At 36.9% G+C, this 27,649-nt stretch overlaps 1 protein-coding gene across 1 annotated transcript in view; it reads left to right on the top strand.

The window, feature by feature from the left end:
- SPRED1 (sprouty related EVH1 domain containing 1) overlaps positions 1-27,649 on the top strand; it is an 89,301-nt gene that overhangs the window by 37,534 nt on the left and 24,118 nt on the right. The window contains exons 2-4 of the mRNA XM_084869861.1: positions 10,709-10,883; positions 24,308-24,476; positions 27,391-27,440. Coding sequence (XP_084725987.1) covers positions 10,709-10,883; positions 24,308-24,476; positions 27,391-27,440 — 394 coding nt within the window. The remainder of the gene's footprint in view (positions 1-10,708; positions 10,884-24,307; positions 24,477-27,390; positions 27,441-27,649) is intronic.

The following is a 27,649-nucleotide window of genomic DNA, read 5'->3' as shown; positions in this document are numbered from 1 at the left end:
TTATCTATATTTTCTATTAAAATGATATTATGTTGGACATATATTAAATATACTATTAATATTAATTTTGCCTGTTTTTACTTTATAAGAATTGAGATGAAATTCACAAACTTAACCATTTAACAAATATAACCATTTTAAAATGTACAATTTAGTACATTAAAAATTTTTGGAACCATCATCTCATTCTAGTTCCAAAACATTTTTATCACTTTAAAAAGAACACCATATCCATTAAACAGTTATTCCCTTTTATCCCCCACCCTCCTTTCACTGGCAGCCACCAATCTGTTTTCTGTCTGTATAGACTTATCTATATTTGATATTTCATATAAATGGAACCATGTAATATGTGACCTTGTGTGTATGACTTCTTTCATTTAGCATTAACATTATAGCATGTTAGTATTAATTTTTTTATAGATGGTGTTATATTAATTATTAAAAGTATAGTGTTAAAGTCTTTCAACTATTATTATAGATCTATTTATTTCTCCCTTGAGTTTTGTCAGTTTTTACTCTATATACTTTGGGACCCTGCTATTTGGTGCATATCTATATCTATATATATATATATATATATATATATAAATAGGCAATATGCAAATTAGCCGGGTGTCATGACCTCTCAGGAGGAGTTGTGTGCGCAGATGGGCGGGAGGGGACTGCTTGCCGCCTCCAACTCCAGCGATTCAGTTTTCTTTCTGAACCTAAGACTGGATGACTTCAGTTTACCATGCTTTAATCTCACTAATTCTTCTCCATTCTCAAATCAGCTATTGAAACCTTTCAGTAAATTTTTCATTTTGGTTACTGTACTCACCGGCTTCAGAATTTGTTTGGTTCCTTTTTATAATTTGCTTCTTTATTGCTCGTACGTTGTTTTCCTGATTTCCTTTGAGTATATTTAAGACAGTCGATTTTAAGTGTATAGGAACTCCAATGCATGTACTTCCTCAGAGATCATTTCTGTTAATTTCATCTTTGAATAAGCCAAACTTTCATGTTGGTTTTTTTTCCATGCTTCGTACATTTTTGTTGGAAACTCAACATTTTTAATATTATACTGTGATAACTCTGGAAATCAGATACTTCAGGGTTTGTTTTTGTTGCTGGCTGTGGGATGTAGTTTGTTTAGTTACTTTTCTAAACTATTTTTGTAAAGTCTTTATTCTTTGCCATGTGTGGTATCTGAAGTCTGTTCCTTTAGCCTGTGGTTTTCTCATGCTTTGACAGATTTCCTTGATCACCAGGAGCTAAAAAAAAGGAAAGAAAAACTCTCACAGTCTTTGCATATTATATCAAGGCTCCTTCAAAGTTTAGCCAACTTTGCCTTACCCTTTACTTCCTGCATGTGCTGAGCCTAGAGGTCAGCCCAAGATAAGAACTTAGGGTCTTCTCAGATCTTTCCTGCACACGTGTTGTACCTTGTGTGTGCATGTGGCTTTCTGAATTCCCCAGTATATGAGATCAGTTTTAGTAGCTCTAGTTCCCTAAAGAAACTGTCTCCCCAGCTTTTCCTCCCAGGCTTTTGGTACATCTGTTGTTGGCCTCTGTAATATTTTGTGCTTGGCAGCAGCTGATTGTTTATAAATACGTTGTGTTGATCCTTCACATAATAGCTCCAGACACAATTCTTTGAGCTTAAGGGCTGTTCTGCTCTCTCTGGAACCAGGGCCAGGATCCCATGCTGAGAACTCAGGTTGCTGACTTCAAGACCACTGCTAAGGTGTGGGAGTGGAGAGTGGACTTAGGCCAATGACAAGTAATAGTGGCACAAAGCTTTCCTTTCTTCCTTAAATTGCCTTTTGGTATAGTATTTGCTTGGTCTCTGTAAACCTTTGACTATTTTTTAGAATTCTGACAGAGGATCCTGACAATTTCTACTCTGTTAATATTTCTGTTGAGTGATGGGCCCTTGCAGCCACTTTCTTTCTTTTTTCTTTTTTTAAATATATATTTTATTTGTTTGTTTGTTTGTTTGTTTGCTTATTTTTTACAGAGAGGAAAGTAGAGGGATAGAGAGTTAGAAACATTGATCAGGGAGAAACATTGATCAGCTGCTTCCTGCACACTCCCTACTGAGTATGAGCCTGCAGGCCTACGCTCTTTACCCTGAGCCAAACTGGTCAGGGCATGGAGCCACTTTCAATGCCATCTTCCTCTTTATGCTTTTTAAATATGACTACTAGGAAATTGAAGATTACATATATGACTTGCATTTTATTTCTAGTAGCACTGCTTTAGGGTAATAAGTTTCAGTGAATATTGAATCCGTTTATGTTGCATTTGGGAGGAAAAATGTTTAAAATTTTCAAAGGCCTCACAGTTAGGATTAGCTATTTGCCCTTATGCTGGAATAAAAAGCATAAGGGCAAAATAGCTAGTGTGGTATTTTTAGAGGAACTCTTTAGACTTCCTTCTACATGATGAAATGTTAACATTGTGTAATTATGTATTTATATAATTGAAGCCTTCTAAATTTTGACTAGATTCTCACTTGATTAAAAGTTTAAGTCACTTTGTTTTAAGTCCAAAAGCACTCTTGATTCCATATCTCTTTAGCATCTTTGGCTTCTTTGCCTGATCCCTGAATAATGGGCCTCCTAGATATGCAGGGTTGCCAGCTTACCCTTGTTATTCCTCTCATCTTTGCCATTAAATGCTAAGATGTTATATGTGTGGTTATATGCATTCTCATCATGGGTAAGCTATACTCTAAATACTTACTTACAGGTGCATTTTAAAAAGCGAGTGCTCTTTGCTTCTCCGAAATAAGGTTGCATGTGCAGAACCATAGAAGGAGTTGGCAACATATTCAAAGGTTGTGGGTACAAATGCAAGGGATTCTGCTGGCTTTCTTAACAACAACAAAAAAAATTAAAAAAAAAAAAATATATATATATATATGGCTAATATGCAAAGTGTCCCCTTGGGAGTTCGACCAGGAGACCGGGAGTTTGATCACTTGCTATGATGTGTGCTGACCACCAGGGAGTGGCACAGAACGAAGGAAGGCCCCAATCAGCCCTAATCGCTGGCCAGGCCTAGGGACTATCCGTGCATGAATTTCATGCACTGGGCCTCTAGTCATTTTTTAATGTTGACAGTAAATGAATTGCCTCCTGAGTATCAACTGAATCTCTTTGAGACTTTCTCTCACCAGAGAGAGCATTGATCTCTCATTGAATTCTCTTGCTATTGCTCTGAAGTTATCAGAAGAGTATTGTTTCATCTTAGTTATAAATCCACAGTTTTTCCATTAATATTTCTGGTAGTACAGATTATAAGACCAAACAGTGGAATTTTACTGAAGACACCAAGAAACAACAGTAGTAGACTACTGTGTCTTCTGTCTGGTGGAAAGCAACTTTTGATATAACCAGATGGAAATCATGTACCTAATTTAAATCAGAAAATTTAAATCAGTGTCCACTTTTTGCTTTAAGTAAGAATTATTAACCACTAAGAACCAATTTAAAAAATAGATTTAAAAAGATAAATTTAAAAAATAAAATGCATTGTGGGGAATAGGATATTCTGTTACTGTAAATATCCCTCTGTGAGAAATGTTATATATTTTTATTGTGCTGAACAAATGTTAAGGGATTCTAAGTATCTTTTGGGAGGGAACACGCTATTTTGTTTTAATATAATATGAAGGTCAGAAGTCCAGATAATCTCATGAGGCTAAAATCAAGGTATTGGTAGGGCTGCATTCCTTCTGGATGAAGGATCCAAGGAAGAAATCAGTTTCCTTTTCCAGCTTATAATATGCCTGTACTCTTTGTTTTAGGACTCTTACCATGTCCAAAGCCAATTGTGATTCTGACCTCCACCTCTACCTCCCTTTTCCACTTAAATTGACCTTACATTGATTTTTGTGTTCATTTTTTGAATATTGTTTATTTTTATCTTTATTGTTGAAAGTATTACATATGACCCCCTTTACTCCACACTGTCTCCCCCCCCCCAACCCCCCTGAGTAAAATTTACCTTTCAAATAATAAGTATTTTATTCTCTTGGAAGTGTGGTAATTTTATGGTTTACTTGAGAGAGGATGATGTAACTTCACTTAACCAACATTCAGGTAACTCATTTGCTGGGAAATTTCATCTTGACAAATCTGTAAATTATAGCACCTAAGAATCTATTGCAGAGCAACATTGCCGTTAGACCAAATATTCTTAATCTCAGGTTGGTGGAACTCTTGGTATTGTATTCAAATATGGATTTTAGCTATATGTGTTTGTAGATTTTTTTCTCCCAGAGAAATAGTCCATAGCTTTAATTACAATTTCAGTAGCATCAGTGATTACCCTAGTACCTCAACTTAAGAACCATTTCTATACAAAAAAATATGACTTACACAGATCTGGCTTTTTTTCAGATCTGTTTTCTAAATGTTTGTACATTTCTAATTGCCAGTTGGTAATTTATAATGTATTATCTGACTGTTTCTAAACTTAACATTTCTAAAACAATTTCCTTTTTTTTTTCTCTCTCATTTTCTGTGTTCCTCCTTTCTCTCTACTACCTCATTCCCACCCAACACCTACAGATCCATGCTGTGAGCATTTTGATGCCAGTATGTTATTTATTTATTTTTTTCTTTTACCTTTCTGCCAGAAAGCCCTCCCTACTACTTCCCTCCCTCCCTCTCTTCCATCCATCCATCCATCCATCCAAGTAGTGGGTTTAGGAAACAAGTTACAGAGGCAAAAGAAGGGCCTTGGAGTTTAGGAGAAAGAAAGAGGCAAGAAAAATGCCCCTGGTGCTCCATAGAGAGAGCTCTTAATTTTCTGTAGTTCCCAGTTCTTAAAATTTTTTTAAATGTTATTTTATGGATTTATTTTTAGGAAGGAAGAGAGAGGGACAGGGAGATAGAAACATTGATAAGAGAGAAACATCATCAATCGGCTGCCTCCTGAATGCCTATACTGGGGATCTGAGCCCACAACCTGGGCATGTGCCCTGACCAGTAATTGAACTGTGACCTCCTGGTTCCTGATTCATTCTCAACCACTGAGCCACACCAGCTGGACTAGTTCCCAATTTTTAAATTTGTCATGGTTGCCTGGAAATACAGGCTACATTTTCTAGTTTCCCTTATAGATAGGTTTACTATTGTGACAACATCCTATCTAATAAAAAAGTAATATACAAATTGACTGTACCTCCGCCACACCAAGCCACACCCACCAGCCAATCAGGAGCAAGTATGCAAATTAACTCAATGAAGATGGCCGTGGTCACAGAGTGAGCAGGAGGCTTGGATTTCCCTGGCAATGGAGAAAGCCAAGCTTCGTACACACCCTGGCTGCCCTAGACTCCACTCAAGGCTACACAGTTTCAATTATAGAAGATAAATAAATCCCAACAAAAACGACTGCGGCCATGGAGCGAGCAGAAGGTTTGGGTTTCCCTGGCGATGGAGGAAGCCAAGCTTTCCGCCTGCTCTGGCCTATTCTGGTCTCCACTCAAAGCTACAAAATTTCAATTATAGAAGATAAATAAATCCCAGATACCAGGTCCTCTGCTTGGGTTGCTGGGGTTGTGGCCAGCCTGCAAACCACCACAGGTCCCTTGCCCAGGACACCCTATGTTCCAAGGGGCAAACCAGCGCCCCCTCTCCCCCTCCAGTGCACCAGGCCTCTATACTATCTAATAAAAGGGTAATATGCAAATTTACTGTCACTCCAACACAAGATGGCTGCCCCCATGTGGATACAAGATGGCCAGCAGGGGAGGGCAGTTGGGAGGGACCAGGCCTGCAAGGGAGGGCATTAGGGGCAATCAAGCTGGTAGGGGAGCAGTTAGGCATCTATCAGGTTGGCAGGGGAATGGTTAGGAGGTAATTAGGCTGGCAAGCAGAAGTGGTTAGGAACAATTAGGAAGGCAGGCAGGCGAGAGCAGTTGGGAGCCAGCAGTCCTAGATTGTGAGTTGGACATCCCTCGAGGGGTCCCAGATTGGAGAGGGTGCAGGTTGGGCTGAGAGACGACCTTCTCCCCATGCACGAATTTTGTGCACCGGGCCTCTAGTGTCTGTATAAATAACCTTTTATTAAGATATTATTATGTAAAATTTATTATATAGTCTCTCCATGTTACAAATTTTTCTGTGCTTTCAAGTTGTGTAAATCTTTATTAAATACCTTCTTTTGATAGGAAACTTATTAAGAAGGTACATAACTGATGTGTGCTGGCAATATCGTAATAATTTGCCAGGTTTTTTTTTTTTTGGAAAAGATATAATTGATAACTGTTTGAAGTAATGTCAAACATATCAATGAAGTTAAAAAAACAAAACAAAAACAAACAAACAAAAAAAACTGGAAGTTTTAAACTATGAAAGGGCAGAAAGGTTTAGAAGTTGGAGTAAGTTTAGGTATGGGAGGGGTAAGTTTTCTGTATAGAACCATGATGGATGAGAAGGAGCCCTATATATGAAGAGAAATTAATGGAGATAAGTCTCCATTCAGCAGCACTACTCAACAGCTGTGAAGACCAACAGAGAAGCATATGTAGCTGAGAAACAAAGACCAAAGTGGATTTCATTTCAGGGCAATGGAAAAGGACTAGTGTGTGTTATAATTTAGTAAATACATGAGTACTTGCTCTGCTTGGCATAGGTGATTTGAGGGACTTTCTTACTTTCACAGAAAATAGAGTATTCTGCTTGCTAAAATAACTTCAAAAGAAAAAAGGTTTTCTTAACTAGGATGTAAAGGGCTTAAAATATGTGAATATGAGATCTTAAAAAAAAAAAAAGTCAACAGTATAAATCATAAAGGAAAATAAATATATTTGACCATGGTAAAATAAAAGCTTTGTTCTTAAAAAAGCATTTAAAAATAAAAGAAGCCACAGATTTGTGATTCACGTAACTGGCAAAGAATTAGTATTTATATTAAAAAGAATTTATGCAAAGAGCAAGAAGGTAGATGAGTGGATATTTTATAGGCTTGATAGTAATGACAGGAGGTTTAAGAGTCCATTTGTCTTTGTGTTTGATCCTCATTTTGCCTTAACTTTATTGAAATGCCAGTTGAAAATTATATAAAATAAAGGTCATAGTTTATTAAGAATGTTAGATAATTTAGAAAACTTACTATAGTTATAACCTCATCAAGTTATTTTGGATCTTCCTCCAATATCGACCCAAATCAGTCAATTTATATGTGTCCATTATTATCACCCTAGTTCAATCCAACATTTCCTCTCACCTAAATTTCTAAATAGCCTACTATGGCATGAAAGAATATATTTGAGGTAATTGTTCAAATAATACCAGAGAGTAACAGTTGAGGCTCAATTTAGATTTTGAATAAAATTAAGGAAACCGAGCATCATTTTACAAGAGTCTCTTCACTTCATTAGAATGAAAGCTAGGCTGAAAAAGTGCTTATTATGTAGTTCATTGTCAAAGTGAAGAATAGAGCTGTAGTTGGAAGTATTTTCGAAAATTATACTAAAGAACTAAATTCTTGTCAGATTTGTCTTTTTGAATAAATCAGTTGGAACAAATGCTTTTCAACTAAATATTTTAAAGACACTCAAGAGTGAAATTCGGAGAGCACGTTGTTATTATAAATGGCTGTTGTGTCAGAGAAGAATATATTGCAAATATGATACCCAGAAATTAAAAATCCAACAAAATTTTGAATATTAATTCCAGAATGGCAAATACTACTTTTATTTATTTTCCACATTTATTGGAATGGGCTTCTATTGCTTGCATAATCAGGACAAAATAGTTTGTTAAGTACTTTAAATAGAAGAATAGGTTTTGGTTTTGTGCCCTTAGGTCACTTTTATCTAAGGAGGGAATGACAAGAGCAAATTTTACTCTGCTACAAGAAAGAGTCTGGCCGAAACTGGTTTGGCTCAGCGGTAGAGCGTTGGTCTGCGGACTGAAAGGTCCCAGGTTCGATTCCGGTCAAGAGCATGTACGTTGGTTGTGGGCACATCCCCGGTGGGGGGTGTGCAAGAGGCAGCTGGTCAATGTTTCTTTCTCATCGACGTTTCTAGCTCTCTATCTCTCTCCCTTCCTTTCTGTAAAAAATCAATAAAATATATTAAAAAAAAAAAAAGAGTCTGACAGAGTTTGTAAAAGCTGCCATTAGTCTTTAGGAGTGGTTGCATGTTTTAGACAAAAGAGTTACTGCTTTCGTTTGGGAAAAGAGGAGGACATTTGAAGGCAAGGAGGTTATGAGATGAAAAACTGGTGGAAAAGATTAACTTTGTCAAGAATGAAAATCTGGAAGAAAAAAAAACCCCACACAATATTAAACAGCTTGACTTGTATTCTAATCTTAGGTTTTGAAGTTGAAAGCTGAGTTGTTAAATTAGAAGCTAATGAAGGCTATCGAAGGATGAATACAGATTTACATAGGCTTTTGGAGTACTTTAAAGATTGAAGGAACAACTTGAATAGATAAGAGAAAAAGTTATATATTTGGGATAGTTGAAAACATGAGATTGAAAAAAGTTTATTTAATTTACTGGCCATTTTAAAAAGAAAACTCTTTTGTTATGTTAAGGTGAACACTGAATCGGCAACTTTACTCTTCCAGTTAGGAAACTGGTTTTATTCGATTTTCCTAGAAAGTACAGCACATCTCTTCAGGGTGGTACTTTTATAAAATAAAATAAATTAGTGGTATTGATAGGAATTATGTTAGAGATACTTTTGTTTGGAACATATTTATACACTTATAAAAATAACATTCTAAAGTGTTTATAGTATCTGTAATAATAACAGCATAATATGCTAATTAGACCGAATGACCTTCCTGACGAAGCCGGGGCTGTGAGGGAAGCCTGGGTCCTGGGTGCCAGAGGGGAGCTGGTGCAGGCAGCCGGGGGAAGGAAGGCCTACTCTTGCAAGAATGTCATGCATCAGGCCTCTAGTTTTGTATAAAGCCTAAGGCAATTAAAAATGGGGTTTAATTTATTTAAATTGCTTATAGTTTATAAATATGAATAAAAATTTTTGAAGAAACAGAGATGAAGGGGAAAATATCAAATTTCACCATCATAAAGTAACCACTAGGTTTTTAAATATTTTAAAAGTAATCTTATGTATATTTTTAAAATATAAAATATGCCTGAGAACCATTATACAAATTGTAAATGAGAGAAAGATTCAAGGATGATAAGAGTCTATGCCCTAAAGAGAACAACTGCTCTCCCACTCTGAGGTCAAGATGTACCCTGGGCTTCTGCACTGGGTATTTTACTCCAAGTCTTAAATAATCTAGTATAAAATTCTTAAATTTTCTAGTTGACTAAATATTTAGACAAGAGAGAAGAGTCAGGGTTCTATAGTAAATAGACACTTAAATGATTATTAGGACCTTGAATTTAGGTTTTGACCCACTTCTACCTTTGTGACTTGGTAACTTCACTGAATTTCAAATGTGTTGAGCTTCAGATTTATGAATTTAATTCACAAATATTTAAACCTAATATGTCTAAGTTAGGTGCTGGGTTTTGGTATATTTCAGTCCAGCTTTTATGCATCCACACCTCCACTGAGCAGTACTCGATGAGTTAAAGATTGATAAGAATTCGGCCTGAATAAGAATTAGAGCCTCAGAATATTTGAATAATAAAAAGTTTAGATAGAATGGTCTCCTGTAGCCGAAGCCGGTTTGGTTCAGTGGTAGAGCGTCGGTCTGCGGACTGAAAGGTCCCAGGTTCGATTCCAGTCAAGGGCATGTACATTTGTTGTGGGCACATCCTCGGTAGGGGGTGTGCAAGAGTCAGCCCGTCGATGTTTCTCTCTCATCGACGTTTCTAGCTCTCTATCTCTCTCCCTTCCTCTCTGTAAAAAATCAATAAAATATATTAAAAAAAAAAAAAAGAAAAAAGAAAAAGAAAAAAAGAATGGTCACCTGTAAAGCTAACCACTTTCAAAACTTCTATATAAAAAACTAGAGACCCAGTGCACAAAATTTATGCACAGGGGGAGGGTCCGCTCAGCCTAGCCTGCACCCTCTCCAATATAGGACCCCTCGGGGTATGTCTGACTGCCACTTTAGGCCCAATCCTGGAGTATTTGTGGTTAATGATTCTGAATGGATCTAGAATGCAGTCTGTTAAGAATAGTCTTCCAAAAAGAAGGCATGAAATTCAGGTTTCAATTACTTGATAAGTTATTGAAACAGAACATTTGTCTTTATATGATTCATGTGATTTAGATTCCAAGCTGTGAGAAGATATAAAAAACATGGTGTCCAAGTTTCAGAATTTATTTATAATAAATTCCGGAAACGTTAGAAGGTTATAGGTGTTGCTATTAAATATGCTAAAATATAGCAGTATTTTGTCCTGGTCGTGCTGCAGCAGGTGAAATATATAGACAGGTTTGATGAGGGCCTGTGTAGTTTGACAGTGTTTGTCTCTGGGTTTTTTCTTAATTTGTTCCATGACAATCAAATGTGCTTGAACTATTCAAATGATTAATTGAAATAAGAGTTCTGTAGTCTTTTATTGTGAGGTTGATCTTTAAAATAAAGGTTAACCTTTTCAGTTACTTTGTGGTTTTTGACATCTTCCAAGTAGATTACTTTCTGTAGACTACCATGAAAGTAGTACTAAGCACTTTAACTGATGTGGTCTTTAATTTCTCAAACAAGACTGGAAGCTTGGCTGGATTTTGTTTACAGAGAAACTAACCTATAATCTTTGCCTTTGTTTTAGTAATAGTTATGCACGAGTGCGCGCTGTGGTGATGACCCGGGATGACTCCAGCGGCGGATGGCTGCCCCTCGGAGGTAGTGGACTGAGCTGCGTCACTGTCTGCAGAGCCTCCCACCAGGAAGAGGATGGCTGCGCCGACTTTCTTATCCGTGGAGAGCGGCTCAGGGACAAGATGGTAACTGATAATGCATTTATTATAATTTTAAGCTTACATAGGATGAATTATTAATTTAAAATAATGATTAGTGTGCCATAATTTATGAGAGTTATTTATGCCCAGGATTAATGGTTATGTTTCTGGAACTCTTTTAATATTAAGCACAATGAACTATTCCTGGTTGGTTGTTTTGTGTGTGTTTTTTGCAACTGGAATGTACATTAATGCACACATGTTAGAGGAGAACTGCTTTTGTGGTTAGGTTTAATGGAAGTGTTCCTGGATAGTCCCCCTAGTTATTAAGCCAGGTACACCCTGCCTCTCCTTCTCCCCTCTATCTCCTAGACTGGAGGCTGGCAAGCTATGTAGTCCACAGGTCAAATCCAGGTCTGCCACCTGTATTTGTATGGCCCATGAGTAGGTTTTAGCATTTTTAAATAATTGAAAATAATCAAAAAAGAGTAATCATTTTATGGCACATGAAAATATATTTGTGGACTGGTTTGTGAGCTCATTTAGCATCTATGATGTTTTCTTCTATTGAAAATGTATTTTAAATTCTAAATTTTTTATACATGAACATTTTAAAAAGTTATTTTTAATTTGTTGATTTAAAAGAGAAGGGAATAAAGAAGAGAGAGAGAGAGAGAGAGAGAAACATCAATTTGTTGTTTTACCTATTTATGCATTCATTGGTTGATTCTCTTATGTTCCCTGACTGGGGATCAAACCTACAACCTTTGCATATTGGGAGGATGCTCTAACCAGCTGTGCTACCCCAGTTAGGGCCTGAGCATTTTAAATAAATTTACTTTTAATTTTGGTTATTGGTTTCCGAATAATTTTACTATTGAATTATTTCAGTAATTTAACTTGTCTTGTTAAACTAACTTTCTTGTGCCCTGGTTCTGCCTCAGTGAAAGGGAGAGTTATCCTAAGTCATCTTGAAAGTCTCCCAGCTCTAGAGTTTTGTGAGCTTTGATTCACTCCTAACAATGAATCTCAGTGAACCAGAAACTTCAATATCTGAAGGTGATTGTGGCTTTCCATAAGATGGTAGCTGGCACATACTATTGCTAATCAATATATTTAAAAGCCTATGCAATCATTAAGACCGGTTATTATGATGATGCACTGACCACCAGAGGGCAGACACTCAATGCAGGAGCTTCCCCCTGGTGGTCAGTGCGCTTCCAGAGCCAACCTCCTGTGGCTGGCCAACCTCCCACGGTCCCTCCCCCAAGCTGGCCAGGCCCGATTGGCCCAGATCACCAGCCAGACTGAGGGACCTCACCTGTGCACAAATCCGTGCGCCAGGCCTCTATTGTAAAATAAGGCTTTGTAGACTTCTAAGAAAGAGCTTATGGTTACTTGTCCTGGACTATAATGCTACTCATCTGAGCTAATGGTACTGGGAAATGTTGTTGGAGGAGAAGTTGTTGATTTTAGAAACTGAGTATAAAATGATAATGATCTAAAATATTGGCTGTATTAATGGACAGATTTATTTTAGGGTAATTTAATAAGTGACTTAATCTGTATAACTAGGATTTAGGCTGATCAGAATCAGCTCAGATGGATGGATTAGGTGTTGGTCATTGTGGCTTTGACATAAAGCTAGTACAAATAAACCTGGGATTCAGAAAGAGCACAAACTTATCCCCTATGGCAGGACTTAAAAGGAGCTCTTAGGTGTAGAATTATTATAGACTAACAAGAAAATACATTCTTCTGAAAGATGCACTAAGTAGGAATCAGAACACTTGTTTCACCTGACCATTTCTTCTTGCGGAAGCTTGTTATCTGTGTAACAGGGACAATCAGTATATCTCAGTGTAGACATGAAGGAAAAGTTATTCACTTGGAGGGTTGCCGTATTTCTTGCAGAGATTAGATATATAGTAAAGCATTTTAGGTTATGGGGACTTGTATGATTAAATGCAGAGGCAATAATGCATGTTATAAATTTAAAACAGCAGTGTCTTGTGGAATTTCAAGACAAATAGGACAGTGACATTGAAATAAGCAGATTAATTAACCCCCTCTGCTGGGTAAGACACTTTTAACCAAGATACTTCTGAAGCAATACAGAATTAAAGTGTGTGTGTGTGTGTGTGTGTGTGTGTGTGTATATATATATATATATATATATATATATATATATATATATTTAATTATTACTGCATTTTGGAATTCTTAATGTCCATTTCTATGGATGTTTTTATTGATTGGTTTTATTTTAATTCTGTTTGCTGAGTTCCAGTTTTTTTTTTTTTATTTATGTAAGAAAGAAGTACTCTTTGACTGTTGAGTCTATAAATTTACAAAGTTCTTTCGAAGTTATAGTTATCTTTAAAATCCTCATTTGCTAAAAACTGTTTTGTACCCATTTTGTCTGTTGGTCACATCTTAGAATCCTTTACCTTAGATAAATTCTAGAAATGAAGTGAAATACCTGCCCCTGATATCCCAAGAAAAACTTGTGGTTTTTAAGAAAGAATAGATAACTAGTAAAAAGGTGTACCATGGCCATTTGTATAGCTAACAAAGAAATATTGACAATATTTTAAAGAGTGTTCATAAATCAGAATGCTAGTAATAGTAGGGGGGGAAAAGATGGCTTTTGTAGAAGCGTTTTTGCGGCTTTTGATTTGCAATCACTTGTATTAAAATACATCTTTTATACTTCCAAAAGGTTTATATTTCACTCTTTTTATTTTTTTAATAAGAAATGAGCATAGTAAATAAAGAGTAAGCTGACTGGGATTTTTTTTGCAGGAAGTTACTTTGTGTGTTTTGGGGGTAGGACTCATTCATTTATTGATTTGTTCGATCTGAGTACTCAGAAATTATTCCCTTGCTTACTTATAACTTTCTTGTTTTTACGATGTTCATATAGGTAGAGTTTATTTTACTAGTACAGGTTACTCTTTTGCTGCTCTAAATGAGAGCTTCCCAAGCTATGTGCCATGAATAAAAGTGGCTGGAGCCTCTTGGTTTGTTGCTTCTTAACTAGTAGCTCCTCTTTCCTAGATGCCTTACAAATGTTATACTTTTAAGTATGCCATTGGAAAGCACTGAGAAAAACCAGGGTTTGGTGTTGTATTCTAAGGTAATCAGAGAACTACCTTTCTTTCAGACAGTTGGATATGTGGAATGGTCTTTAACATGGATAGATTCTCAGAACCACTTTTCTTGATCTGTATAAGCTGTAGCCTCCATTGCCTTCTAAATCTTTTCTTTTTCTTTTTTTTATTTTTTATTTATTTACTGGTTATGGTATCACATAATTGTCCTCATCCCCCTATTTCCATCCCAAACCCTTCCCCACATATGCCCCTACCCCCTTATTGTCCATGACCACATGCATTAGGCTTATATGCATGCATACAAGTCCTTTGGTTGATCTCTTCCCCTTTCCTCCACCCTCCCCTGCCTTCCCTCCGAGGTTTGACAGTCTGATTGATGCTTCCCTGTCACCAGGTCTGTTTTTGTTCTTCAGCTTATGTTGTTCATTATTTCCCTTAGATGTGTGAGATCATGTGATACAAGAAATACACTTATAAGAACCAAAAATGAGACAAGCCATAATGGTTACTTGCTGATAGGCAAATGAATCAGTCTAGTGAGTTCCTTCCTGGGCCAACAGTTCTTTGGAGTCCCAATTTCAATGTCAAACATTTCCTTGTGTGTACGTGTCAGCAATGATATTTCAGTTCTGGGTGGTGGACAAATGGTAGTGATGTGGGTCTGACCATCTCTGCTTTGGTCCTGGGCATCCTTCAGCGGTGCACAGCTGCTGTCTGCTAGTATGGCAAGGTGTTGTCAGCATCTTCCATCTCTGGACTGCTTCTCTTCTGTCTTCACTGCTGGAGCAGTCCTGTCAATTCCTCTCTATTGCAGGAATCCACTTAGTCTTGGAGTTATTTTAGCTCCTGCAAATGGTGTATCTTTGGATGTGGAGGTCTGTGGGTCTGCAGCTGGGGTAGCAGGATATTGGCTCGGGTGGGTGCTGGGTCACGGGGCAGTTCCAAGGCCTGTTTTGTTGGTGGTATTGATGAGTTTCTAAAAAAGGCCATTCTCCCCTTCAAGATGGCGTGGGCTCCATGCTGGAGTCCCACCATCCGGGGAGTGCCCAAAGCGGTGGTAGTCTCTCCTTGTCAAGGAGATGCTTTCTGCCAGCTCCTGCTGCTCCTGCGAGATTTAACTTTCCCTCACTCATTCCCACACACCCCACACACGTCCACACACACTCCTTTCCTACCTTTACTCACTCACTTCTCTCTCAGCTCCATCCTGCCAGCTGCCATCTTTTTCTGGTCGCCTTCTAAATCATTATGGCCTTGATTTCTTCCTTTAATTCTTGAGTATAAATTAGTGTTATCCTTGATCACATATTTCTTAAATGTTAGCTAAAATTTAACTGTTAATTTGTATATATAACCTTCACATTCTGCATAATAGGAAATTTCTCTTTTGCATTCATTTTTTTAAAATTAGGTACTAGAGGCCCAGTGCGTGAAATTTGTGCACAGGAGGGAGGGTGTCCCCATAGCCCAGCCTGCACTCTCCCTAATTCTGTACCCCTTGGGGGATATCCATCTACCCGTTTAGGCTTGATCCTGGAGATCAGGCCTAAACCGGCAGTCGGACATCCCTCTCACAATCCGGGACCCCTGGCTCCTAACTGCTCACCTGCCTGCCTGCCTGATTGCTCCTAACTGCCTCCCCCCCTCCCTGCCAGCCTGATCACCTCTGACCAACTCTGCTGCTGGCCTGATTGCCCCTAACTGCCCCCCTGCCATCCTGGTCACCTCAAACTGCCCTGCTCCCACCGGCCTGGTCATCCCCAACTGCCCCCCCCCCCGCCGACCTGGTCACCCCTCACTGGCCTGGACGCCCCCAACTGCTCCTCTGCAGGCCTGGTCGCCTCCTATCCTGGTCACCCCCAACTGCCTCGTCTGCCAGCCTGGTATCCCTTCATAGCCCCTCCTTCGGGCCTGGTTGCCCCCAACTGCCCCTCCTACTGGCCTGGCCACCCTTCACTGACTGCCCCCCTCTGCTGACCTGGTCGCCCCACGCAGTCTGCTGTTCAGTCCCCCATTCAGCCTGCTGTCCAGTTGTTACTGTGAGGGCATCCTGACCAATTTGCATACCACCCTTTTATTAGTATAGATATTAGATAGGCCCTTCTCTGTTAGTATGACACTTTATTTTATTGGAAAATATTTTATCAATGTATAGGTTATATTTTTTTTATCATTTTTAGCTGAATTGTATATGATATGTAAATTTAAAACACTATATTATATCAATAGTACACCCTTACAGTCTTTATAAGTAGCTGAATAAACTGTCCATAATGACATTAAAATTTTGCTAAAATATTTACTATTAAGTTGTAAATTACCATGGGGTTGTATTCTTTTTTTTTTATTTTTTTTTAATTTTATTGATTTATTCACAGAGAGGAAGAGAGAGGGATAGAGAGTTAGAAACATCGATGAGAGAGAATCATCGATCAGCTGCCTCTTGCACGCCCCCTACTGGGAATGTGCCCGCAACCAGATACATGCCCTTGCCCGGAATCGAACCCGGGACCTTTCAGTCCGCAGGCCGACGCTCTATCCACTGAGCCAAACCGGTCCCTGCGCATGGGGTTGTATTCTTATGTTTATGTAGTGGGCAATAAAATATTGTAAATTTACAAATGTAATTAAAATTATGCTTTTAAAAGCATATTATGTGCTAAAAGATGACAAAATAATGAATGGGCTACACAGATACAATAGGACTCCTACAACATATGTATTACTTAAGATAGTCTATAGAAATAAGAAAAAGACACTGTGTTATGTCAGCAAAGTTATACGATAGTTGTTATTATAAACATATAGTGACAAAGTTAATAATAGTAAAGGTAAACATAATAAACGTAAAAATGAAGTAAAGAAAGGGAAAATAAGAAACATTTTAGGTTATGAAGTTGCCAAAGAGATTAAGGACATGTTTTTCAGATTATTAAATAGAATTAGGTTGTGGATAAAAAATGGCCTATAAAAAATAAAAATGCCTTTAAGATAATAGTTTTATTGTTTAAAGTGCACATTGTAAAAATGACTTTTCTTTTCAGTTATTAGAACGTAAAACAAAATTAGAGGATTTGTTTTCTAAGAAGAAAACAGGAGTAGCTTTGTTAACAATGAGAATCACCCCCTTTCCATCATGGGACATTTTAAAAGACCATGGACACATCTTTCTGCCTTGGATTGAATTTTATAAAAGTACAGAACAATAATTTCCTACTTGGCTTTTCCCCTTGTGCCTCTGTGAGTTATTGCATTGTGAAATCCCAATCTTCCACTAAAAACCAATTGCATTAACTAGTTTTCTCTTTAAGATTCAGCAGCTCTGTCTCTTGAAAGATACTGGTTCTCCTTTGACTATAATCACAACTAGGGGAGGAAAGTGGGAGTATAGATGGTGTTAGCATAACTTTAATTATGCTTTATTCACCAAAGTATTACTCTAACTACTATATATATATATATATATATATATATATATATATATATATATATATATAATGGTACACTGTCAATAAAGGGATATATATATATATATATATATATATATATATATATATCCCTTTATTGACAGTGTACCATTCAGATCACCATCCATTGGCTTTCATTTTCATCTACTGACCTTAGCAATTCCTTCCCATAGCCAACTCTTCCACATCTGAGCCTCATCATTATTCTTGGCTACTTTGCTTGCACAGTCTTGACCTTTTGGTCTTCATTACAGCAGGCTGCTTTCCTGAACCTGGTAGTTGTCCAGAACTGTTCCATTTGAGGAATTTTACAATTTCCTCTCATTTCTTTTTTATGCCCCTTCTCCTGCTGTACAATTTCATGCTTTGTGCCTTCGATTTTCCCCAGTTTCACTAGATTCCTCTGGCTTGAGTATCTTTTTTTATTATTTTCTTTTTAAATCCAATCTAAATTTTTTTTGTCAGTCATTTAAACTACTTTAGTACGTATTTACCTTCTACGTATTTACTTTATTTTATGCTAAAGGAATGTCACTGAATTCTACATTATTAAAAGAGAATGTTCCCTTTTAAAGGTGAGTCAAATATATATTGAGAAGCTGCTGTGTGCTAGAAATTGTTCTAAGCACTGGGAATATCCAAATGAACAATGACAGAAATTCTAGTTTTAAAAATAAATAAACATTTAGTGAGGGACAAAGAAGTGTTACAGTAAGTAAATAAGATTACTATGCTAAAGAGTCCTAACTGATAAGGGGGAAAACATATCAGGAAAGAAGTTTAGGGAGTTTATTTGTGGGGAGGAACTTTTTTTTTTTTTTTTTAAATCCTTACCTAAGGGTATGTTTTTGTTCATTTTCCTTTCGTTTTGTTTTAGAGTTACAAGAAGGGAGAGAGAAACATTGAAGTGAGAGAAATATTGATTGGTTGCCTCCCGCACACAACCCACTGGGGATCAAACCTGCAGCCTACCTATGTGCACTCACCAGGAATAAAACCCACAGTTCTTTGGTGTACAGGACGATACTCCAGACAACTGAGCCACTGGCGAGGGCCGTGTGGAGGAACTTTTATAATCTGGCCTTCACTTCCTTTATCTTGAATCTGTCTGCCTTTTCCCAAAGGCAGTTACTTCCATGGTTTTGCCTTACTTAGTTATCTTTACCAAAAGCTAGCATTGAATTTATGGAAATGCCTTCTGCTCTTCCACATGAACTAAATAACAATAGGTAGCATATTAAGAGTTTATGTGGAGTAGAGAATGTAGACAGATTGCTAGTCCTGAGGAAACAATAATGACAGGAACAATTTCCTGTTTATTGTCACAGATAAATCATAAGCAGAAAACTCGGAAAATTTAATTAGAGAAAGCACCTTGGGCAAATCAGTTTTGCTATTAAGGATTGGAATTGGAAGAAATGCTAATAATGATAACAACAACAACATTCATCTAGTCCAAAATTAGCTGTTCATTTTAGGGTCAATTCATTGAAACGATGATAAATTGTACTATTAATGACTTCTTCGTATAACCATAAATTTTGTGACTTTCTCTTGGCAGTTGTTTTTCAACAGTTAACTTATAATATTGCCAATATTCCCTGAAGAAAAAGAATCTGCCTGTTAGCATATTTATTATCTTTCTTTTAGAGCAATGTGAGAGCTGTTTCCTGGAAATTTAAGATTTAGTATATTTCCCATATTACCTGCCTTGTAATTTCCTTTTTTTAGAAAACTTCAGATTAACTCTTAACTTCCTTTAGTACTCTACTGAATATACTAAACTTCTTTATTATTAATTAGAGGCCTAGTGCATGAAATTTGTGCATGGGTAGGGTCTCTAGGCCTGGATAGTGACCAGGGCCAATCAGATTTTCTGCCTCCCTGCCACTGCATGGTTCCCCCCCCCCCCACTCCCCCCCTTGCCTCCTCTTTCCCTTGTTCCCTCAGTGCCCTCTTCTCCCTCCCCCCATCCTCCCCCCCCCCCCCAACCACCCACCACTGCTGCTGGTCGCCTGCCATGTTCCGTGATGCCCTCTGGTGGTCAGCACACATCATAGCACACGATTGAACTCCCAGTCGAACTTCCAAGGGGATGCTTTGCATATTAGCCATATATATATATATATATATATATATATATATATATATATATATACACACACACACACACACACACACACACACACACACATATGGGCTTACTTTAAATTAAAGTCATTCCATTCTCTAGTTATTGATTTATACTGGTTGATCTGGTCTATCAGGCTCAGCAGGATTATTTTGGCTTCATCTTTCTCCTTTATACCTGATTGTGATACATTTCACATTCCTTCCATTACATTCCAACTGACATTAAATTGTTATAATTGTTAATAGCTTTCCTAATAGCTAAATTAACGTTCAAACTTGATCTCACTATTAGCTTTCTAAATATTTTGTCACTACCTTTGCTCTATTAAAATCTAAATTATCATGTGAATGTAGCATGCTTTTTAATTAATTGGTTGACTGCTATTCTTTTAACTAATCAACAGCTATTTGAGAGTCTTCTATATGCTAGATTTATCTTGTATTAGTTTGCTCATGACACCATAAGACAGTACCATAGACTGGCTGGCTAAAACAGTGTAAGTTTATTTTCTCAGTTCAGGAGTCTGAGAAGTCCAAGATATGGGTACTCATTGACTCAGTTTCTGGTGTGAGCTCTCTTTCTAGATTTCAGAAGGATGTAATTCAATCCATACCACTTCTTATTTAATTCCACTTTTTTATCTATTGATTTTATGTGAATATTAAACTTTTAAAATTAGTTTTATAATATTTGCTAATACTAATTTTAATTTCCCCCTCATTAGTCTCCTCCCCATTTTAGGTATATTTTTGCTCATTTTTCCATAACTATACAACTTTTTAAAAATATAGATACATTGGCCGAAACTGGTTTGGCTCAGTGGATAGAGCGTCAGCCTGCGGACTGAGGGATCCCAGGTTCGATTCCGGTCAAGGGCATGTACCTTGATTGCGGGCACATCCCCGGTGGGGGGTGTGCAGGAGGCAGCTGATCGGTGACTCTCTCTCATCAATGTTTCTAACTATCTCTCTCCTTTCTCTCTGTTAAAAAAATCAATAGGATATATATTTTTAAAAATATATAGATACATTGATTTAAGTTTTTCTCTACATATATAAAAATTTTGTGACTATTATATATGATTTGGGGGGAGGATCATTTTTGGTTTCTTTTAAAGCTCATTTCATGCAACTCATCTTTTTGTATAGTGTTAGGCAGGACTTCCAGAATAATATTAGATAATGTTGGTGATACGGTTGGCTTTTTTATTAATTTTTAAAAAAATATTTTATTATCTGATTTGATAATTTTTCTGAAATCTCCATAGACTTTTTTAATTGATCTTTTTATTGAGATGAGATTAATTGCTCACATAAAGAATAATGTAGAGATCTTGTATTCCTTTTACCCAGTTTTCCCAATGGTAACATTTTGCAAAACTAGTGTATCACAACCAGAATATATATTTACATCAACACAGTCCATCACGTTCAGATTTTCCCAGTTTTGTACTCATTTGGAGAGTGCATTTAGGTCCATATAGTTTTATCACATATATCCACTATGATAGAAAAGATGCAAAACAGCTCAATAACAATAAGAATCCTTTCCCCTGGTTCTATATAGACACCTACCTCCCTCTTGGCCTGGAAACCACTCACCTGTTCTCCATTTCTATAATTTTGTCATCTCAAAAGTGTTATGTAATTGGAATAATAAATACATTACTTCAGGATTAGTATTTTTTATTCAGCATAATTCCTCGAGGGTTCATGCAGGTTATCAATAGTTTGTTCCTATTTATTGTTGCCTGGTATTCTACGACAACTGTGTACCAAAGTTTAACCATTGACTGAGTAAAGGTGTTCTTCATAAAGGATACAGTTTTTATATCATCAGGAAGACTAAAGTTCATAATATGAGGCAACTGTTTGAGATGCCAGTTAGTGATTTTGGTTATCAAATAATTTGAATTTGGAATTTTTAATGAAATGATTCAAAGATATTTTAGAAAGTTACTAATAAAATTTTTTATGTTTGGTTACCAACCATACTACTTTTTAGATAATACTATTTGTAAACTTATAATTATCTACTTGTAAGGTAGCAACCATAATAAAGTACATAGTAGTTTGAAAGTACTAGTACTAGTACATATTTAATTTTACTCTGCTCTCCCAAATTATTAGTTGTTGTAAGTTAAACAGAAATGCATTTATACTCATTTTTTGCTTGGTCTATTTTAAATGCTTGTGAAAAACAAGCCTGGTAGTTTTATGATGGGAATTTTGGTCTGTATTTCCCAAAATAACTTAGAATATATCTTCAGAAGTTTTAGTTGTTAAGTGGCCTTGGTGTTTCCCTTCTCTCTCCCCTTCTTCCTTCCTTCTCCTCCCCCCCACCCCCCCCCAATCTAATACCCTAGTATTTCTTTTAGAAGAAGGAAAAAAAACACAACATTGGGGGGGTGTATCAGATTTTAATGTTTGTGCTAATTATAGGTTCACTTTCTTAATTTTAGACTTTATCTTTTCATAATTAACATCTATTCAACCTCAATAAAAGAAAGAAAAAACATTGTTCTTGTCAGTACTTGATTGAAAGACTTTAAGATCTCATTAAAATATTTATGGTTCCAAAAGTATAAATGTAGCTAGAAAATAATTTAAACTGCTATGTCTTACCCAACTCAGGTCTGTTAAGATCTGTATTAGAATGCAAAGCTATTCTTTCAAATATCCTTACATAGTTGTACTTTTCATCCTTCATTATTATAGTCACTTCCCAAGGCTGCCTGCAGCCAGTCTGTTTGTAGCAATTATATTCTATTCAAACCTAGTCATGATTGTTGGTATGTCAAAGTCTGAAATTTTTTTTTTATACAGTCATAAACATTAGAGTGTTTTTGAATCTGTTATTGCTTTTTTTTCTAGTTTTGAAATTTTTCATCATACGTTAATTGTTTTTAGTTTCTAATCCTATATAATAAGGAGGTAATATGCAAATTGACCCTCACTCCAACACACTAGATGGTCGGCAGGGGAGGGCAGTTAGGGGCAACCAGACCTGCAAGGGAGGGCATTTGGGGGCAACAAGGTTGGAAAGAGAGGGCAGTTAGGAGTGATTGGGCCAGCAAGGGAGGGAAGTTAGGGGCAACTAGGCCTGGAGGGGAGGACTATAAAGGGTGACTGGGCCTGAAGGGAAGATAGTTAGGGGCTACCAGGCTGGCAGGAGAGGCAGTTAGGGACAATCTGGCCAGCAGGAGCGCAGTTAGGCGTCAATCAGGCTGGCAGAGTAGTGGTTAGGGGATGATTAGGCTGACAGGCAGAAGCAATTAGGGGCAATCAGGCAGGCAGGCAAGTGTGCAGTTGGAAGCCAGCAGTCTTGTATTGTGAGAGGGATGTCCGACTGCCCATTTAGGCCCGATCTCACTACCAGGATCAGGCCTAAACGGGCTGTCGGACATCCTTTGAGAGGTTCCAGATTGGAGAAGGTGCAGGCTGAGCTGAAGGACACACACACACACACACACACACACACACACACACACACACACAGGAGTTTCATGCACGGGCCTCTAGTAAATAAAAATACTTCATTTCTAATCCCAGCACACTTGTACTTTCAAGTGAACGTGAACAAAAGTTCAAAAAGTTCTAGTATTATTCTGATTCTAAAACATGACTCCTTGGTTTGTTTTTATTTGGTAACAAGCCACATCCTTAATGGATCTTACAAGTTATTGATGTCATATTACTTGGGCAACATATTCTTTCATAGTTAGAGGTATATTCAGCTATTAATTAGGATTACTTAGAGATGTATGTATTTCAAGTTTAACAACTGTATATACAGAATAATTTTCAGATAATATTTGTAATGACTGTGGCATTTGCCTTTAGGAGAGTCTTGACAGACTTTAATTATTTATCTTGTACTGTTTCTTTTTATGCATTGGGATTATTCTGGTTCAACACTGGGCATTTGAATCTAACAATGTGGTAACTCTGGAAATCAGATTATCTCGTTTCCCCATGGTTTGCTGTTTTTGTTACTACATTATTATTATTTGTCTCTGTGCCAAGGATCAGAATAAGATGAACTTAATGTCTTCTTACGTATTTTCTGAGTCTTTCCCTGGGTATGCATAGTCACTTTATAATTTCCCCCATATATGTTGTTGTTTTTGCATTTAATGTCTGGCTCTCAAAATGAGAAAAGTGAAAAAATGGCAGCTAAAATAGGGTGCTGACCCTTTAAATTCCCTGGAAGTCACTCCATTCTGATGAGAAATGACTTGCAGCAATGACGGAGGTACATCCGTGTACCTCTTTGTCTTTACCTCTGTGATCAGAAGCAGCAGTCAGTGATAAGAGCACAGATATCTGGTAGTTGTAGGACAGGATTCTTTTTATCTACCCTGGCTCCCAGGATTTGTGTACTTGCTGCTCCAGGATCCACTCCCACAACTCCCAGAAATTAAGCACAATTTCCTGCCCATGCATTCTTCTGGAAGTTGCAAGCTTTCAACAGACTCCAGACTTCCAACATAGTTATATCAGACAGATTCTGCCAATGCAGTTGTTGTTTAGGTAGGAGGACAGGTTCCTGGTTCTTTGCCATCTTCTTAGTTCCATCTTAATTTCTGTATGGAATAACTTTGTCAAGTAGATTAAGTAGCAAGACCTCTGTATTAATATAGGGCCGAAATAATCATTAAAATATAGTAGCTCTTTCCTTCAGTTTGTATTTAAGCGTTACATTAGATGCATTTGACACATAGAGTAATTTTTGGTATTTAACTTTTGACAGGTGGTTTTGGAATGTATGCTTAAAAAAGACCTCATTTACAATAAGGTCACTCCGACATTTCACCACTGGAAGATTGAAGACAAGAAGTTTGGCCTTACCTTTCAAAGTCCTGCTGATGCTAGGGCTTTTGATAGAGGAATTCGAAGAGCTATAGAGGATATTTCTCAAGGTAAGTTTTTCTAACTATTTTCTTAATTTGTTCATCAGTTATCTGTTATAAAGTAGAGTTACTTTAAGCAAGTCAGCTTTTGTGATATGTGACCAGACTTTGAAAACTCACTGTAGGTAAAGTAGATGAAATAATGGGCTCCTTAGTCTGTTTCAGATTTGTTACATCACAGTATATGCCAATTAAATTTATTACCTTGAAGAACCCATCAATATTTCTGTTCAGATAATAATTCAGATGATTTCATGCCGGGACCGGTTTGGCTCAGTGGATAGAGCGTCGGCCTGGGGACTGAAAGGTCCCGGGTTCGATTCCGGTCAAGGGCATGTACCTTGGTTGCGGGCACATCCCCAGTAGGGGGTGTGCAAGAGGCAGCTGATCGATGATTCTCTCTCATCGATGTTTCTAACTCTCTATCCCTCTCTCTTCCTCTCTGTGAAAAATCAATAAAATATATTTAAAAAAAAAAATAATTCAGATGATTTCAAATAAGAGGTTGAGGAGAACAGTAAGTTACAACTTTTAAAATCCTTGTGTATATGTTGTATCAGTCATATAACACATGTTATATCAGTCATATTCTTGTTTTGGTATGATAAAGATAAAATTTCTAATAATCAAATAGGTATATTCCAGTTATTCTATGTCAGAACCCTCCCCCCCCCTTTTTTTGAAAGAGAAATGCTTTAAAAAAAAAAAAAAAAAAATATATATATATATATATATATATATATATATATATATATATAATTGCTTTTTTACAGAGAGGAAGGGAGAGGGATAGAGAGTTAGAAACATCAATCAGCTGCCTACTGCACACTTCCTACTGGAGATGTCCCCACAACCAAGGTACATGCCCTTGACCGGAATCGAACCTGGGACCCTTGAGTCCGCAGCCGGTGCTCTATCCACTGAGCCAAACCGGTTAGGGCAGAACCCTTTTCTTTTTACCTGATTTTATTATTGAGCATTGACAGATACCACAACCCCATCTATCCCTTTGTAATCTTTCTGGTCTCTTAAAATTATTAACTCTAAAGCTTGTACAAGCTTGCAGGTTTTAAAAAGAGGGAGATTGTATATACATATAAAACTGGCCTCTGCTTAATTAAACAAAGAAATCACATTAAAACTAACTTCTCCCCCCAAATAAGTTAAAACTTGATTTGTTTTTCTAATTAAGAAGAAATATCATGTCTATTAATAGAATGGCTTCTGTATAAAGTAACTCCATCAATATTAGACAACTTTGTTATTTGCATATTTTGAATATTAGAAGAAATGAACTAATTAGGAAACAGACCATAGGCAAGAACATGGAAAAGCTTAGTGTAAATTGTATTAATAGTACATGAAACTGTGGTTAAATAATATATTTAGCTACTTTAAATATTAGAGTTTGTTAAGCAAGTAATCTTTGATTTCCAATTCAGAAAGAAATTCTATGAGATGATAGTAATTATTTTATTTTCATAACCAGATCCCATAAATTATTTTTATACCAGTGTTCTTGATGTTGGCTGCACGTTAGAATTACCTGGGAGGCTTTTGAGAAATAGAATGACTAGTTCTGACTCCAGGTCACTTGAATCAAACTATTTGGGGAGTGGAGCTGAGGCATTATATATATTTATTTATTTTTAAGTTCCTAGACATTTCAAATGTGATAAGAAATTGTTATCCTAGCTGAATGAGTATATTATAAATTTACAAAAACAAATGAATATGGGTCCTCAGATTCTCTAGCAGATGTGGCTCTCAAACCACTACAAGAAACTTAAAAATAAAAATAAAAATGCATGGTACCCTCATGCCTCACCTAACAGACATTTCTGACATTATTGGTTTGGTACTGAACTCTAGTATCAGTTTCCCAGTTGATTCTGCTATTTTAGCTAATGTTGAAGAACCAGTGCTTGAAAGAGAAAATCATTATCTATGGGTGTTAAATTTATATGATTTATGTTTAAGTTTTGAATTATTTTGAAGTCTATGCTTATGTCCCCATAAGAACACACTTTCACTAGGATCAAATAGATTGAGTTTAATGTTCAAAAAGACAATTTATGAGGAGAAGTTTACAAACTCCTAGCCTGGTAGAATAGACTGCTGCTGCTGTATTCAGTCGATCTTGTTATTTGTAAACATGACTTTAAATATACTGGTTAGCCTTATTACCAGTTATTATATAGACTTTGAACAATCTCATTAAATTTCTCTTATTAGCCTTCTATGACAATAAGGAAAAATTTATTGCAACCCTTTTCAAAGGGCATATTTCTCATCTCCATGCTAGCTATGTCTCAAGGCAAGCAGAAACTCAGAATTCATTGCTAGGAGAAATCCCTCTTTATGAATTTGTTGGAACCAAAAGCTCTCTTGAACATGATTAAAATGTATACAGAGACATTGATGCATAACGGTCAATGGCAACAACTGGCCATTGACTATCTATAGTGAATTAAGGCTCATTTATTTTTCTTACTGTAGCAACTAAAATCCTACTTCTGGGTACTAAATACTGTTCCTGGGTCAGAGTATTTAGGAAGATTGAGGAGATCACACATGGACATTATCTAATACCAGAGGAGTGTGGTGCACATAGTTTACCTAGGTGTTTGAGAAATCAGGAGCAGGACTTGCTGTGAATAGTACACTTTTCACAAACAGTAAAACATCTCTTTGTAAGTCATTGGGGATTTACCTGCAGGAAAGGAAAACAATCACTTTATTCTCTATTCTTTTAATAAAGGGGCAAGTATGAGTGGCCTACGTCAGATTGGTTGCCAGGCAGCCTAGAATGATCTCTGATCAGTCTCCTGTAGTATTGTAAATGACAAAATCAATTAGTCAATAATACTAAAATCTAAGACAAAAATGTTATGTTTAATTAAACTTTTACCTGTTTTCTTAGGATGCCCAGCATTAAAAAATGAAACTGAAGGAGCAGATGATGACTTACAAGTAAGTAGTTGGCTTGAAAGAAATTTTTAAACATAAAGGATATAGAGCAGAGGTGGGGAATTTCCAGCCTCTGGGCCATGTAAGGCCCTCGAGATCATTTGGTCTGGCCCTGCCAAGGCATTAGGGGTGAGTTAATTAAATGTTTGGCCAAATATTTTAAATTGATGATTTTGTATGGCCTGCGAATGATGTCATCAATATCCAAATGG

This window comes from Pipistrellus hanaki, assembly GCF_964339955.1.
Source record: "Pipistrellus hanaki genome assembly, chromosome: 1".
Lineage (NCBI taxonomy): Eukaryota > Metazoa > Chordata > Mammalia > Chiroptera > Vespertilionidae > Pipistrellus > Pipistrellus hanaki.
The sequence above is the reverse complement of the archived record's forward strand: the minus strand, read 5'-3'. Positions and strand labels throughout refer to the sequence as shown.